This window comes from Notamacropus eugenii, chromosome 5 (assembly GCF_028372415.1).
Source record: "Notamacropus eugenii isolate mMacEug1 chromosome 5, mMacEug1.pri_v2, whole genome shotgun sequence".
Classification (NCBI taxonomy): Eukaryota; Metazoa; Chordata; class Mammalia; order Diprotodontia; family Macropodidae; genus Notamacropus; species Notamacropus eugenii.
In genome coordinates, this window is record NC_092876.1 from 65,514,503 (window position 1) to 65,530,111 (window position 15,609).

Here is a 15,609-nt window from a genome sequence, read left to right on the forward strand (position 1 = left end):
TATTTTCCAGTTGCATGTAAAAACAATTTTTAACATTAGTTTTTAAAACTTTTAGAGTTCCAACTTCTCTCCCTCCCTCCTCCCTCTCCACCCATTCTCACTCAGAAGGCAAGCAATTCAATATAGGTTATACATGTGTAGTTATGCAAAAGACTTCCATAAAAGTAATGTTGTGAAAGACTATATTTCCCTTCATCCTATCTTGCCCCCCTTCTATTCTCTCTTTTGACCTTGTCCCTCCCCAAAAGTGTGTTTACTTCTAATTACCCCCTCCTCCCATTTGCCCTCCCTTCTATCATCCCCCCCACATCACTTATCCCCTTCTCCACTACTTTCCTGTAATGTAAGAAAGATTTTCATACCAAATTGAGTGTACATATTATGTTCTCAAGCCAAAAGTGATGAGAGTAAGCTTCACTTTTTCCCTCTTACCTCCTTACTTTTCCCCTCCATTGAAAAAGCTTTTTCTTGCCTCTTTTATGAGAGATAGTTTGCCCTATTCCATTTCTCCCTTTCTCCTCCCAATCTATTCCTCTCTCATCCCTTACTTTTATATTTTTAAGTTCTCATCCCTTCCTATTCAACTCGCTCTGTGCCCTCTGTCTATATGTATATAATCTCTCCAACTACCCTAATAATGAGAAAAGTCTCAAGAGTTGCAAATATTATCTTTCCATGTAGAAATGTAAACAATTCAACTTTTGTAAGTCCCTTACAATTTCTTTTTCCTGTTTACCTTTTCATGCTTCTCTTGATTCTCATGTTTGAAAGTCAAATTTTCTATTCAGTTCTGGTCTTTTCCTCAAGAATTCTTGAAAGTCCTCTATTTCATTGAATGACCATTTTTTCCCCTGAAGTATTATACTCAATTAGGTGATTCTTGGCTTGAATCCTAGTTCCTTTGACTTGTGAAATATCATATTCCAAGCCCTTTGATTCCTTAATGTAGAAGCTGCTAGATCTTGTGTAATCCTGATTGTATTTCCACAATACTTGAATTGTTTCTTTCTGGCTGTTTGCAATATTTTCTCCTTGACCTGGGAACTCTGGAATTTGGCCACAATATTCCTAGGAGTTTTTCTTTTCTGATCTCTTTCAGGGGGGGATTGATAGATTCTTTCAATATTTATTTTACCCTCTGGTTCTAGAATATCAGGGCAGTTTTCCCTGATAATTTCATGAAAGATGGATGTCTAGGCTCTTTTTTTGATCATGGCTTTCAGGTAGTTCCATAATTTTAAAATTATCTCTCCTGGATCTATTTGCCAGGTCAGTTGTTTTTCCAATGAGATGTTTCACATTGTCTTCTATTTTTTCATGGCTTTGTTTTGTAACTTCTTGATGTTTCATAATGTCATTAGCTTCCATCTGCTCCATTCTAATCTTTAAAGAATTATTTTCTTCAGTGAACTTTTGGACCTCCTTTTCCATCTGGCCAATTCTACTTTTCAGGACATCCTTCTTCTCATTGGCTTTTTGGATCTCTTTGCCATTTGGATTACCCTATTTTTTAAACTGTTATTTTCTTCAGCATTTTTGGGTCTCCTTTAGCAAGCAGTTGACTCATTTTTCATAATTTTCTTGCATCTCTCTCATTTCTCTTCCCAATTTTTGCTCTACTCACCTGATTTTCAAAACCCTTTTTGAGTTCTTCCATGGCCTGAGACCAACTCATATTTTTCTTGGAGGCTTTGGATGGAGGAGCTTTGACTTTATCTTCTTCTGTTTGTATATTTTAGTTTTCTTTGTCACCAAAGTAAGTTTCTATAGTCTGATTCTTTTTCCAGTTTTTGCTCATTTCCCCAGCCATTTACTTGACTTTTGAGCTCTTTGTCAAGGTAGTTCTCTGCTTCCAGTGGGGTTAGGGGATGTGCTGTCAGCTGCTGGATCCCCCCCCACCCCAATATGTGGGCCTAGAGCTCTGAAAACAGTCTGTGCTTCTGCCCCTGCTTCTGCTGTGGCTGCTGCAGGTTCCTCGGCCCCCTCCCTGCTCTGCCGCCCTGACACTGGGTTGGACCACTCCACTCTCCTGCACTGGTCCCACAGGCTTTTTCCACTGACCTTCTAGTTTATCCTTAGGTCATTTTGGGCTAGGGTCATGAAGTCTGGAAACCACCACAGGTAACTGAGATTCAGTCCCCCCAAGGCCTGTTCAAGTCCCATCTATACTGGCATGGCCTACACTTGACTGTGCTCTGCTCCCAGTGTGACGTGATAGATACTTCCTGGTGACCTTCCAGGCTGTCTTGGGCTGAAGATTTGCTTTACTCCATCATTCTGTGGGTTCTGCAGCTCCAGAATTTCTTTAGAGCCATTTTTTTGCAGGTATTTGGCTGGGTTTGGCAGAAGCCCTCTAGAAAGTATGTGCTGTTACTCCGCCATCTTGGCTCCACCCACCTCTCCCTTTTCTAGACTCCATCTGGAGCACTGTGTTCAGGACTGAGGTCAGGGTCACATTAGACAAAAGATGTTGATGAGCTGGAGGGGCTGTGGAGGAAGGGAAGGCCAATGATGAAGAGCCCAAGATTGCACTATCTGGAGATTGGTTGAAGGAACTAGGGACATTTAACTTGCAGAACAGAAGACTTAGAGGAAATGTGATAACTATTTATGAGTACTTGAAGTGCTATTGTGAGGAAGATAGATTGAACTAGTTCTGCTCGATCCCAGAGGAGATGTCTGGGAGCAGTTGGGTAGACGTGGCCAAAAAACACATTTCCACTTGACATAAATAAAAACAATTTAAGGACAATTCCAAAAATGGAATGAGTTATCTCAGGAAGGAGTGAGTTCCCTTTCACAGGGGTTTATCCCAGGACCCCAATCCTTCTTTGAAAAGGAGGAAAGCAAGATGGACCAATCTTCCCACTCTGGGAACAAGGGCAGGGGGATAGCCAAATACCCTCTATTGAGGTCCCTTTCCAACAGTTCCTCTTTGGAAATGAGCAAACCATGATGTTTCAAGTTCAGCCAAAGCCTGACTTAATAGGTGGTTTCTCAGTGGCTGTAAGCCTGGGGAAGGGTATTTAAAGCCATTCTGAGGACAGAGACAGAGGCCCTCCTGGAATGACCCCTAATGAAAAATGATTTCTCTCCATGGGAAAAGCTAGAGTGGCCTCCTCCCTGTTCAGGCTGCCTTTTCAAAGGTTCTGAGGGGATTCCTGGCAGGATGTGGGTTGAGGGTTGGAAGCAGGCTTCTTTGAATTACTATGTTTGGTCTAGTTGCTAGTACACAAAATGACATTCTAAGGTGGGGCTGGGGGAAGAGTTGAGCATTTTGAGACCTAGGGCAGCTAGGTGGCCTTGGAGTCACAAAAATCTGTGTTTGAATCCTTCCTCAGAGATTTACTAGCTATATAACCTTGGGCAAGTCACTTAATCTCTTCACCTCAGTTTTATCACCTTAAAATGAAGGAATTGCATTTGATGGTCTCTGAGGTCCCTTCCTAAGATCCCATGACCTTGAGCTAAAGAAAAGAGAGAAGCAATGGCCAAAGGTCATGACTTATTTCTCTATCAAGGTTATAGTTCCTTCCTCCGCATCACCAACTTTTCTTGCGTACTGGGAAAATTGACTCCCACCCTTGACTGGGCAGGGGGAAAACTAACCTTTCAAGATTCAGTTAAATTCCATCTTCTCCACTAGCTTTCCCTGATCATCCCAACCCAAAGTGACCTTTCCCTTTTCTGATCTTAAGTACTTCTCTCACTTATGAAATGGGAGACATGGGAGAGAGATGGGAGAAATCTTGGATTTTTACTTCCTACTTTCATGGTTGAAGAAGCTGGAAGAAAGATTTGAACTGAATAAGAAAGGAGAAGGAAATTTTGAAGGTGACGAAGGTCTTTACACTAGTAGCTAGGTCAAATTTGAATTTGGGGAGGGGAAAATCTGATGACATGTAGGAGATATTGAGGAAGCCAGATTCTACATGGAAGAGGAGCAAACACAAAGCTAGGTAAGGAGGATATAGGAAGATTAATAAGGATAAAGGAGAATTAGGGAGTAGGATCTGAAGAGGAAGACTCAAGAAAGAAAAGGTAGTTGGCAAGAAAGGACAAGTTAACTAAGAAAAGGAAAATGTAGTAATTAGAAGATAAGGCTCATTGAGAGAGTGGGTTGTTGGGTGGGGTAAATTGGGGAAACAGGTAGGAGAAAAGGCTCTTGGGAAGGTGGGTTATGTTTTTCAGACCAAGGAAAAGGAGTTGATTGGGGACATCAGGTTATTAAGAAGTGATAATTACTTGTAAATGTTTTAACCAACCGCTTAGAGTTGAGGTTAATCACTCACAGCTAGTTAAAAATAAAACAAAACCAAGGATAAAAATTTTCATCATCTCCTAGAGTAGAAGAAATTGTGCCATGACTATCATTAAATGTGCAGATGCTTTTATTTCTACCACAGACAAATAACCATTATCTGTGTCCAAGTGTAAGCTGATGTACCTCCTGGAAAAGGTGAAGTGACCCAAAGAATGCCTCTCCACACTCTAGGTTGTTAGTGTTCCTAGGGGAAACATCATTGAGTCTTCAATGGGGAAAAACAATGGGAAATGGAGTAGATAATCATTGTCAAGATGTCTGGGAGTGGAAAAGTACTATACACGAGAGACAGGACAGGTCAAGGGCAGCTGTACAACTAGAGTTTAAAACCAGAATTGGAGCTCCTCATGTCGAGAAAGGAGATGGATCCTCTGAGGAAGGAGAAGTGCCTTTTCTCCCAAGAAGGAGAGAGTAGAACCTTGGAATTCATTGGGTGTGAGTCCATCAGTGAGAAAGGGTAAAGGGAAGAAGAAAAGATCATTCTCTGCTCAGGTTTACTGAGGCAGCTATCTGGCACCTTGATAACAACAACAGACAGATCTGTTGTCTTCCTGGGAAATGGATGACAGAGAACCCCCCAAGACCTATCCAAACAGATGACAGCTACCTGAAAATGTCAGAATGACCCTCACAAGTACTGGCAGCAGTTCTGAAGCCTTGGTCAAGGTGTTTCCCCTAGTATTTGTCCGTTAAAAGCAAATGATGCAAAGGAACAAAATGAATTTGGGAAGTGAACACCTGGCTAAGAAGGAAGGAGGTAGCTGAATATGGGATATGGACCTCTGGATCATGGGTTAAAATTATAGGGATGACCAATTCTGAGTCAAAGATAGAACACAACGTAACAAAGCCTGGGAAGACTGCATTAGCCAGGTAAATGTGTAGATCTAATCAAAAGGCCCTTAAACTAAAATGGGGGATGGAGGATGGGGGAGGGAAAAAACTACTTATGTAGATACCACAGAGATTAGCTATAAAGCAAAAAGACTAACATTTAAGATACATAGAAGTTGATGATATAAACTCCAAGAAAGAAGCCAGTACTAAAAACCCATGGCCCCAAATGCCTTTACAAATGTCTGAGCTATATGATCAAAGTTTGAGTAATGTACAAGAAGAACTATAGATTCTAACTCAAGCAGGCAAATTTTACTTGAAAAGTATCCTGGGGGTATATGATTGTGATGGAATATTATTGTGCATGAGCAGGATGATTTCAGAAAAACCTGAAAAGACTTACATGGACTGATACAAAGTGAAGGGAATAGAACCTGGAGAACATTGTACATAACAACAGCAACATTGTTCAACGAACTGTGAATAACTTAGCTATTCTCAGCAATACAATGATCCAAGACAATCCCAAAGGACTAATGATGAAACCCGCTATCCACATCCAGAGAAAGGACTGATGTTGTTTGAGTACAAACTGAAGCATGCTATTTTTCACTTTTTATTTTGATTTTTTATTCAAGACTCAGGGAGGGGAGAAGGGAGGGAAGGATATAATTTGGAGCTCAAAACTTAAAAAAGCCAAATGTTAAAATTGTTTTGACATGTAATTGGGGAAAAATAAAATATATTACATTAGAAAAAAATTATCAGAGGGATCAAGTGGTATGAAATCTGTGACTTTTTTTAAGTGCAGGCAGTTTATTGAAGATTCATATGCCAACTGCCATTCTGCACCAGGGTGAGGAGGAAAGGAACACTGGGTAAGGAGAAGCACTATTGATTCAGTGTAAGAATCTTTATGGATCAGTTGCCAAGTGTGAAGATTCAGGATAAGTCTAGGCATTCAGTTGATTGACATCCTCTGTAAGTCAACAGAGCATACACTGGCATTTATTTTCTTCATTAAGTTGACAGCAGCATCCTTGTCTTCCATTGTCAGTTTTGAATCAATACAGGCTTTCAGGGTTCTGGCATTTTTTAAAATTGCCCGGTTATCTGTGTTTTTGCTCATTATATCTATATACTGTTCAGATGCACCATTAATAAATACAAAGACATCCTCTGTCACAGGTGGGCATAGTGTGCAGTCAAATGCTTCTCTGCCTTGGGAGCAGGTGCTAGTTGGGAAGTCTGCTCTCATGAGCACCTACTCACTGGGAACTCCAACAGCATGGCAACGTCACTGAACAGCATGAAGACCGCTACCGACTTCATGATGCAGGAATGAGTAGATGGACATTTCTTATTCAAAAGAAATAAAATAGGTTGAGAGTGTGGGGGCATATTAAGAAGGTATATTCATGTGAGGAAATCCAGGAACATATAGTAGGTGGGGTAGAGAGGAAGAAGGAAGCATAACTGAGAGAATTTGGCTGAAAATGAACAGAAAGAAAAACAAAATTGGAAATTCTATCATGAATCTGATTCTTACTGATAGGGAAAAAAAAAACTGGTTATTGGGTTGAAATAATGGGAACCCTGTAAGGGAAGTGGCTGTTTCTTCCTAGAGACTGTGACAGAGGAGAGGAAATCTGGGCACAGGCTGACATGCACCTTAGATCTTGGAAAAGCTACTTTCAAGGGATTAATTGGATTCTATGCAATATTGCAAGTCAAAATGCTACAGGGGAAGTTAGCCCAGAAGGCATACGAGATGTTCAAGAATGAATTTTGAAGACACAATTCCAATAAGGAAGAAAAATGGGATCTCTCTGAAGATAGCAGTGTGGATTCAAAGGAAACTCCCCAACCAACTCTGATCCTAAAAAGAAATATCCAGAAGATGGAATTATGGCTAAATAACAGAGGATGAAAATAAGAGTGTGGCAGAGCCCTGCAAAAATAGTGTCAGGAATGCTAAAACCCAGAATCAGCTAAGGCTGACAAGGGGCACTCTAGACCAATAGAAAGGATTTTAAAATTTCAATCAGGAGAAAAAAAGAATCAAAGAGACTGTTGCTAGGGTGAAAGGACAATGCTAACAGACAACAGAGAGAAGGCCAAGCTGCTCAGCTTTGATTTTTCTTTTTTTTCTCTGTTTGAAAATTTCACAACAAAAGTGACTAATGGGGGTTTGATACCAAGAGCATGTGGAAGCCAACTCAAATTGACCAATTGTTCAATTTTCATTACAAGCATTTACATGTAAGAAATTGGCAAATGCTACTAATTAAGGCTTGATTTATTGTTCTGTTGATTGTCTAGACTTAAATCAGTGGAGGAAACGTTAGCAGTACATATTAAACTTAAAAGTGTGCCAGGTGTACATTTTTGGAAAGCTGGTTATTAAACCTTTACCAAAACATTCCTGATTGATAGTTGAGAGATGTAAAGTGATAGTAAGAGAGTCCCAGACTGTCCTTGACGAATTCAAGTCCCCTGGCTCAGATGAACTATATCCTCAGATATGGAAAGAATTGGCAGATGGGACTGCTACATCACTGCCAGTGATTTTCAGTGGCATATTGGCAAATGCTTAAAAAAAAATCTCCTTTGGTGGAAAATGTTACCATGACATACTTTAAGATTTAAACTGCATTATGAAGACTTTAATTAAGTTATTAAGACTAGACTTTCTTAAGTCTAGACACTATAAATCAAGCCCTCATTTGCAGTGTTTGCTTCCAAGGTGTAAATGCTCATGCTGAAAATTTAACAATTAGCTCTTGGGAGCTGGTTCTACACCACTACCCCCTCCAATGACATCTGTAAGATCATAGAAAATGGGAGCAGTGTCACAAGACTGGAGAAGGACAAATATCCTACTTTGCAAAAAAAAATAAATAAAAGGGAATGGAACAATGTCTGACAATTATAGGCCAGTTAGCTTGTCTTAAATTCCTGGGAAAATTCTGGAACAAATCAGTAAAAGGATGTTGGTGACCATCTAAACAGGAAGGGAGGCAATAATTAAGAAGAAGCCATTACTAACCTCATTTTCTTTTTTTGGACATAACTACGAACTTGGTAGATAGCAGGAATGTTATGGGCATAGTTTATTAAATTTTCAGCAAAGCTTTTGACAGCTCTAATAATTTTTTTGTAGAGCAAATGAAAAAATATAGATTAGATGATAATACAAGTAGAGGGTTACAGAATTTTTTAGAAGGCTGGATTCAGAAAGTTAATGGTTCAGTGTCAACATGGTAAGAGAACTCCTGTGGAATGCCCAGTGGAATAATTTATGCTCAGCCTTGTGATGTTTAGAAATTTTTATCAATGACTTAGATAAAGGCATAGATAGTGTAAGCACCAAGTTTTCTGCTAATCCCAAAATATCTTCAGTTCCATATTTTCCCTTTTGTTTATCTTTCTGTTGGACTTGTCCAAAACTAAGAAGAGGATATTGAAATCTCCTGTCATTATTGTGTTAAATTGTGTCATATTGTGTCAATATCTTCTTGAAGCTCAGATGTTCCCTTTATGAATTTGGATGCTAAAGCATTTGGTGTATATAATATTATTATTGATATTGATTTATTGTTTATGTTCCTTTCAGCATAATATAGTTTCCTTGTTTATCTCCTTTTATTTTTGAATGGTTGTTTCTGCTTTGTCAGATAACACGATCACAACTTACTTTTACTGGATTCACTTGATTCATAGTAAATTCTACACCCCCCCCCCCGCCATTGGTTCAAAAGGATCTTGACAGTTCTAAGTGTTGGGCTGAATCTAATTAGGTGAAACAGTGGGGATAAATGTGAAGTGCTACATGTGGGTACAAAAAAAATATCCCCTCAAAAATACACAATAGGGAAGGCATTATTGAATAGCAGCTGTTCTGAAGAAGATCTGAGGGTATTAGAAGACTCCAAGCTCAGTACAAATTGGCAATAGGGTACAGTTAATAAAAAAGCTAATGAGATCTTGAATTGTATTAGGAGGCATGAGAGTCCTACTGTCTTTTGCCATCACCATACCTCATTCTGAATACTGTGGTCAGTTCTGGGTGATACAGTTTAAGGAGATTGATAAACTGGAGAGGAGAGAAATTCAGTTAGTAAAGGGTTGTGAATTCTGTCATACAAAGATTGGTTGAAGGAATGGGGTGTGTTCACTCTGGAAAGGGAAAGATTCAGGAGGGAACATACTAGCTGTCTTCAAATATCTGAGGGACAAAATTGAGGAGAGATGAGGCAGAACTAGCACAACTGGGGAGGTTTGCTAAGAGGTCAATAGGAGTTTGAGGTCATAAATAGCTTCCTAACAATGAGAGGTGGAAGGCTACCCCTGCCTGGAGATCCTCAAACAGAGCATGAAGGACCCCTTCTGAGGTTTTGGAGAATGGATTCCTTTGTACAGATGTTGGCTGAGGTCCCTGCCTATTCTCACATTCTGTGAGTCTGTAAATAGAGAATGTCAGAGCTGAGAGGGGCCTTAGAACCCAGGATGTCAGAGCTGGGAGGGCCCTTAGAACACAGAATGTCAGAACTGGGAGGGCCCTTAGAACACAGGATGCCAGAGCTGGGAGGGGCCTTAGAACACGGGATGTCAGGTTTGGAGGGGCCTAAGCAATCATGTAATATAGTAGAAAGAGCACTGGACTTTTGAATCATCTGATCCGAGCTTGACCTCTGGCTATGACAGGTATTGTCCATTTTGACCTTAATAGTTGTGTGACATTGGGTGAGTCCCTTAATTTCTCTGAGTCTTATTTCCTCACCTGTCAAAAGAGGATGATGATACTGGTTGTTTTTGAAGAATCAGGTGGAGAGAAATGACTCACGCAAGATCTCATAATGATTCAGTGGCAGAAGTGAGATTTGAACCCATGAACAAGACACATGGCAATCAAGAAAATGTAAACCTGCGGTCATCTTTAGTGAAAAGATGGTTAATTTGTCCAAGTCCTTTCCACGTGAAAGGGAGACTAAGCTCTGCGGTTCTTAACTGTCCCCAGTGAAGAGAGCTACCTTGAATGTGGATTGGGGGAGAGGAGGTATGGAGAGCTTTTCTGAGATCATCTGAAACCAAGTACCTTTGATGAGCTTCTGGAGAGAGCTGCAAGGGCCCCCTCCCCCAGAGATGGTTAAGCCCATCCCCTTCCCAACCCATCAGCGTGCACATACCTCTCTCCCTCTACCCCATTGCTTTCTGAAGGCATTCAACTCCAGAAGCAGCCGTAGCCACAAGGAAATTTGGAACCTTCGATGAAACGCTTCCTTTCAGTTTAACATTTGCTTTGCACGGATTTCCTTCCCTCCCTGAGCTGACAGGAGACACCAGTTAACCCTGGAGTCTCTACTAGAGTTAGAGACTAGTTAGCCCCAGCCTGGGGAGACAGGGGACAACATGATTAGAAGGGTTTAGGGGAATGGGGAAGGGAAGATGCACAGTTTTGGGGTGTATAATAAATGGGACGTCTGTGGTCAGTTTTGACATTCGGTCTGATCCCCCCAGGTCCTTGGGAGAGCCCATGTTAAAGCATGGGGACAAACAAAGTTCATCAGAAGCCAGTCCTAACAGCATCCTTGAGAGCACATCTCATCGTTTCTGGAAGTTCCTGGTTTTCTCTACTCTCTTCCTAGGTTCTATGGTTGACAGCAAATCAGGGGCTGCCTTCCCCAGCTCCAACAGCTGAGCCTCGAGGTACAGCAGCTACTCTGAAGGAACAGCAGGGAGAGCTGTGACCACGTGTTTATTCATGCAAGGTGAGAAGTTCCATGGTAAACAGAAAGTGGGGTAGAGGAGCATTCTGGGGGGGGTGGGGATCAAGTGTTCATGGGAGCCATCTCACCCTGCAGGGGCTGCCCAGGTGGGCTGCTCCGAAGAAGGCTGATTTCACGGCCCTTTTTCCATACAGAGCAGATCAGGAGGGCCAGAGGCTATGGACTCAGGGGTTTTTATTGGTTAATTGACTTCTTTCTTAGTAACCCTAAGTGACTACTGCATTCAAATCTATTACACAAACTGGCACCATCATCTTGGCTTTGCCCTAAGGGCCAGTGGGTGGCACACACACATACTAACACACACATACACAGTCTTAGGACAGGTTGCTTCAATGTCTCTCAGAATTATATTATTATAACAAGTACAACAAAATCGGATTTTACCATTAAATAGTACAGAAGGCAGACCCAGGTTTACCGTACAAGCATTAAAAATACTCCGGACACTCAAGCGAATTACAGTGCAAAGCCTATTTTCACCACCCAACAAGAGACAGGGGAACGGGGGTGGAAGTTTTCAAAAGACTTGGGGGAAGGGTTGGTATCTGGGCACCAAAATGGAAGGGGATCCTTTGGCTGGGCAGGGGGAGAAACCTCGCCACCTGTCTCCTGCCATCAGCAGCATGTTAGGCCCTTCCTTCCTGTTCCTGCTGCTGTGCATAGGGGTGGCCCCGTTCTACTTTCTAGGTGGAGATCAGGGTCAGAGCCCCTGCCTCTGCTGGGCGTGGCTGATGGGGGCACAGCGCTAGGTGGGAGCCACATGACGAGGAAGAAGTCACTGTTTCTGCTGGTATCCTTCTGGCTGGCAGGAAGGTGGCCACACAGGGGGGTGGTCCCTGGGACAATGGGTTTTAGAGATTTCCCAAAAGGCCAAGGTTAGGATGTTTGAAGAAAACAGGGTGATTAAGAAGGTAGTGACTATGCCTTTTTCTCCAGGGAACAGAGCAAGAAGGTACATAGGGGAGAATTTAGGTGAGCACTTCATAACGGCTCCCTATATCTACAGGAAACCTTCCTAGGAGCAGGCATGCTCCTGGTAGCATCAGGGATGGGCGACCTCACTGCAACAAACCCCATGGCAACCAATGACCTTTTCTTTTTTCCTCTTAGAAATTATTTCCACATCCCAGTAAACAGTTCTAAGTAACAAGTGCTTTCTTATCTGTTTACAGCAAACTGGAGGCAATGGATAGGTTCTGTACAAGAAGCTTCCTGCTTCCTAAATCCTTTCACTTAACAGTCATTTTCTATAACAAAAGAACCTGATGCTGACTGCACTATGGGTAGAGAATTGGGCCAGGGGAAACTCAGAATGTCACAGCTGGGAGGGCCCTTAGAACACAATGTCAGAGCTGAAAGGAGCTTTAGAACACAGGGTGTCAGAGTTGGGAGGGACCTTAGAACACAGAATGTCAGAGCTGGGAGGGGCCTTAGAACAGAGAAGGACAGAACCACAAGGGGCCTTAGAAGAGTATCAAAGCTACATAGGAACTTCTCACAGTGACAGACTGATCACAGCATGTGGCAGCTGGAAGGGCCCTTCCAACAAAGTGCCAGGAACAGAATGTAAGTGTTGTGGGTGGGAGGGGCACAGTAGAATATAGAATATGAGAGTTGGTAGAGATTGCAGACTGTCAAGGCCTTAGATACCATAAAAAAAATGGAATTTAGGTGGAAAAGCACCTTAAGGGTCATGTAATCCAACTTGTCTCATCATTCGAAGGAAGAAACTGAAGACAAGAGGGGAAATGCCTGACTTTGAGCTAAGGCCCTACTCTGTGTGCTCCAGTCAAGGCAAGCCTTCTGGTCTCCTTCAGGGATCTCTGTACCTCCCTGTGCACTTTCACCCTTAAAGTTAGGGTGAAAGATCTCTATCCTTTTGCTCTCCACCCCTTTTTATGAACCTCAAATAGAGCTGTCCTGCAAGGAAAACTTTTGATAAAGATGGTACCCAGTCAAGGGACCTGTGTGTGGACTTTACTGGGAGGCCTTTGCACCCTTCTCCCAGGACTCTCTGTCCCAAGGGAGAAGCCCTGGGCTTCATATCACTAGGAACTGGATCTCCCTAAAGCCATGGTCCTATTGTGTCCTTGGCCTGATACTTGGCCCATCCCAGGCTGTGAAAGAGAGATAGGGTCTAGCAAAGGCAGGGAGCAGAAAGATGTGGGAGGGTAGTGGGAGACCTCCTTTGCCTTTCAAAGGATGAGAGGACACTGACCAGGAGCAGAGGCTGTCAGGCACCAGATGAAGCAGGAGCCTAGAGCTAAGCAGGTGGATGGCTTTCCTGGTGATTGACAGTGCTCCATTGGGCAATCACTAAGGAAGGGATACAGTCCCTGTCTTAAGGAATCAAGTACTCTGATGGATAGAATGCAGACCTTGGAAAACGGAACAGGGAAGAACAAAGGCAGGGGATGTTGGGCAGGAGGAAAGGGGAAAGTTTTCCTTCTCTGGGGATTCAGTCTGAAGCGAATCCTAGAACATACATAGAATGCTAGAAGAGGCCTTAGAACACTGGCTAGAGAAGGAAAGGACCTTAGAACACAGAACGTTAGAGTGGCTCTAAAGGATCTAAGGGCACAGAACATTAGAACTGGAAGGAACATCAGAACACAGAAAGTTGAAGCATGAAGGTGCCCTAGAACACTGAAAAAAGTGGCATTTGAAGGGAACCTTAGAACACAAGATTTGGAGCTAGGAGGGACCTTGGAGGTCACTGGGTCCGGCTCCCTCATTTTACAGAAGAGGAAACTGAAGCTCAGAGCGGGGAGGGACTTGGTCTGAGGTCACACAGCACCTCACAGTCCTCGCCCAGGTTCTCCCATTGCTTCCATGATGGTTCTTGGAACATGGGTCCTATGTACACAGCAGTCAGCAACTGAAACGCATCCCCCCTCCCTCCCCAAGCCTGGGTTTGATGTGTGGACAGCTCCATCTCCTTCCTCCCCTGAGTCTCAGGGCTCCCTCTCTCTGGGAAGGAGGGGCCCTCGCAGTGAGGCTGGCAAAGCCCTGCTCAGAGCCTGGTACTTCAGGCCAGAGATACTCCATAGGGACCTGGAGTCAGCGTTGGCATGGGAGGATTCCAAGGAGCTGCCCATCAATATGGCCTCCATACAGATTCGTCCATTCTTCCGGGGGTGGTCATGGCTGTTGGGGAGTTGCTGTGGCTGCCATCGGCTTCAACGCCATCGCTCTGGTTGGCCAGGCTGGGGTTCATAAGGTTGTTCCCCGGGGCAGTGCTGGTGCAGGAGGAGAGCATGCGGGTGGGGGAGCGCTCCCCACCAGCCACCATGGAGAACTGGTAGGAACTGGAGGAGGTGCCGTAATACAAGTGGTAAGGTGAAGGATTGGTCTGGAAGGGCCCGCTCTGGTTCTGGGTGGAGCCTGGGTAGGGAGGGGGAAGGTATGTGTGGTGGAAGCGGGTGGCTGTAGGCATGCTGGTCATGCTAATGCCACCAATGCCAGTGGGGGAGGGGTTGGCCGTGTAGGAGAAGGCTGCTGACATGGCCCCCGGGTAATGCATCCTGGGGTCGGGAAACCTGGGCTCTGGGAGGCCTGGTAGGCTGGAAAAAGAGCGATCAAACTGGCGAGGATCGGTGAATGGACTTAGGTCAGATGTGCCTGTTAAAGGAAGGAGAACGCATCAGTAAAATGGGGAAGGATTTATTAGGGATGTTATCAGGGGGCAGGGCAGGGAGAAGAGTATGAGGCCTTAGAACCCAGACTACCTGAAAATAACACAACATGACACTCAGAGACTATGGGATGTCAGAGCTGGGAGGGCTCTTAGAACACAGGATGTCAGAACTGAGAGGACCCTTAGAACACTGGATGTCAGAGCTGGGAGGGCCCTTAGAACACAGGATGTCAGAGCTGAGAGGACCCTTAGAACACTGGATATCAGAGCTGGGAGGGCCCTTAGAACACAGGATGTCAGAGCTGAGAGGACCCTTAGAACACTGGATGTCAGAGCTGGGAGGGCCCTTAGAACACTGGATGTCAGAGCTGGGAGGGGCCTTAGAACACAGGATGTCAGAGCTGGGAGGGACCTTAGAACATATGATGTCAGAGCTGGGAGGGACCTTAGAAGTATAAAAACATTCAAGTCTCCTAGACTGCCACACAGTATCTGCTTCCAGGATTTCAAACCCCCAGCTTATGAGATGAAGGAAGGCTGATTCATGGAATGCTAGGACACAGGAAGAGGATAATGACTCCCACGGTTGTTGTGAGAACAAAAAGATAATATTTGTAAAACATGCTTAGCCTAGTGCCTGGCACACAGTAGGTTCTATGTAATGCAGACCATCCCCTCTCTCCATGTTCCCTTCCTTTTGCTCCCCAGAAGATAAAAGCTTGGGGGCAGGGGTTGTTTCATTCTTAATTTTTTTCTGTACAGTGTCTACCCAGGCTGGGTACCTAGTAGGTGCTTAATAAAAGCTGGTTGATTCACTGCTGAGCACCTAGAACATTCTATGTTCTAAACATAGGGGAAGTGACTGCTCTGGGTCATTTTGGTAGAAAGTGCGATAGATGGAGTATGAGAAGACCTGAGTCTGAGACCCAGCTCTGGGACTAACCGGATGCATGGTCTTGGGCAAGTTCACTTAGCCACTCTGGGACTCAGTTTTCTCTCTTGCTATGTGGGCGCATCGA

At 43.6% G+C, this 15,609-nt stretch overlaps 2 protein-coding genes across 3 annotated transcripts in view; both read right to left on the bottom strand.

Annotated features, from left to right (window-relative positions):
* Positions 1-5,712: 5,712 nt before the first annotated feature.
* On the bottom strand, positions 5,713-7,976 carry LOC140508592 (major allergen I polypeptide chain 1-like). Its single transcript, XM_072616508.1, has 2 exons — positions 6,441-7,976; positions 5,713-6,378 (listed from the first exon to the last, which is right to left on the bottom strand). The coding sequence occupies exons 1-2, from the start codon at positions 6,560-6,562 to the stop codon at positions 6,123-6,125; spliced, it is 378 nt and encodes a 125-aa protein (XP_072472609.1). The 5' UTR covers positions 6,563-7,976; the 3' UTR covers positions 5,713-6,122.
* A 3,305-nt stretch (positions 7,977-11,281) lies between these two features.
* The window catches only part of RUNX3 (RUNX family transcription factor 3), a 99,636-nt gene continuing 95,308 nt past the window's right edge, over positions 11,282-15,609 (bottom strand). For both annotated transcript variants that reach the window (XM_072609357.1, XM_072609358.1), the window contains one exon: positions 11,282-14,574. In XM_072609357.1, the coding sequence (XP_072465458.1) occupies positions 14,051-14,574 (524 nt within the window). In that variant the 3' untranslated portion in view covers positions 11,282-14,050. The remainder of the gene's footprint in view (positions 14,575-15,609) is intronic.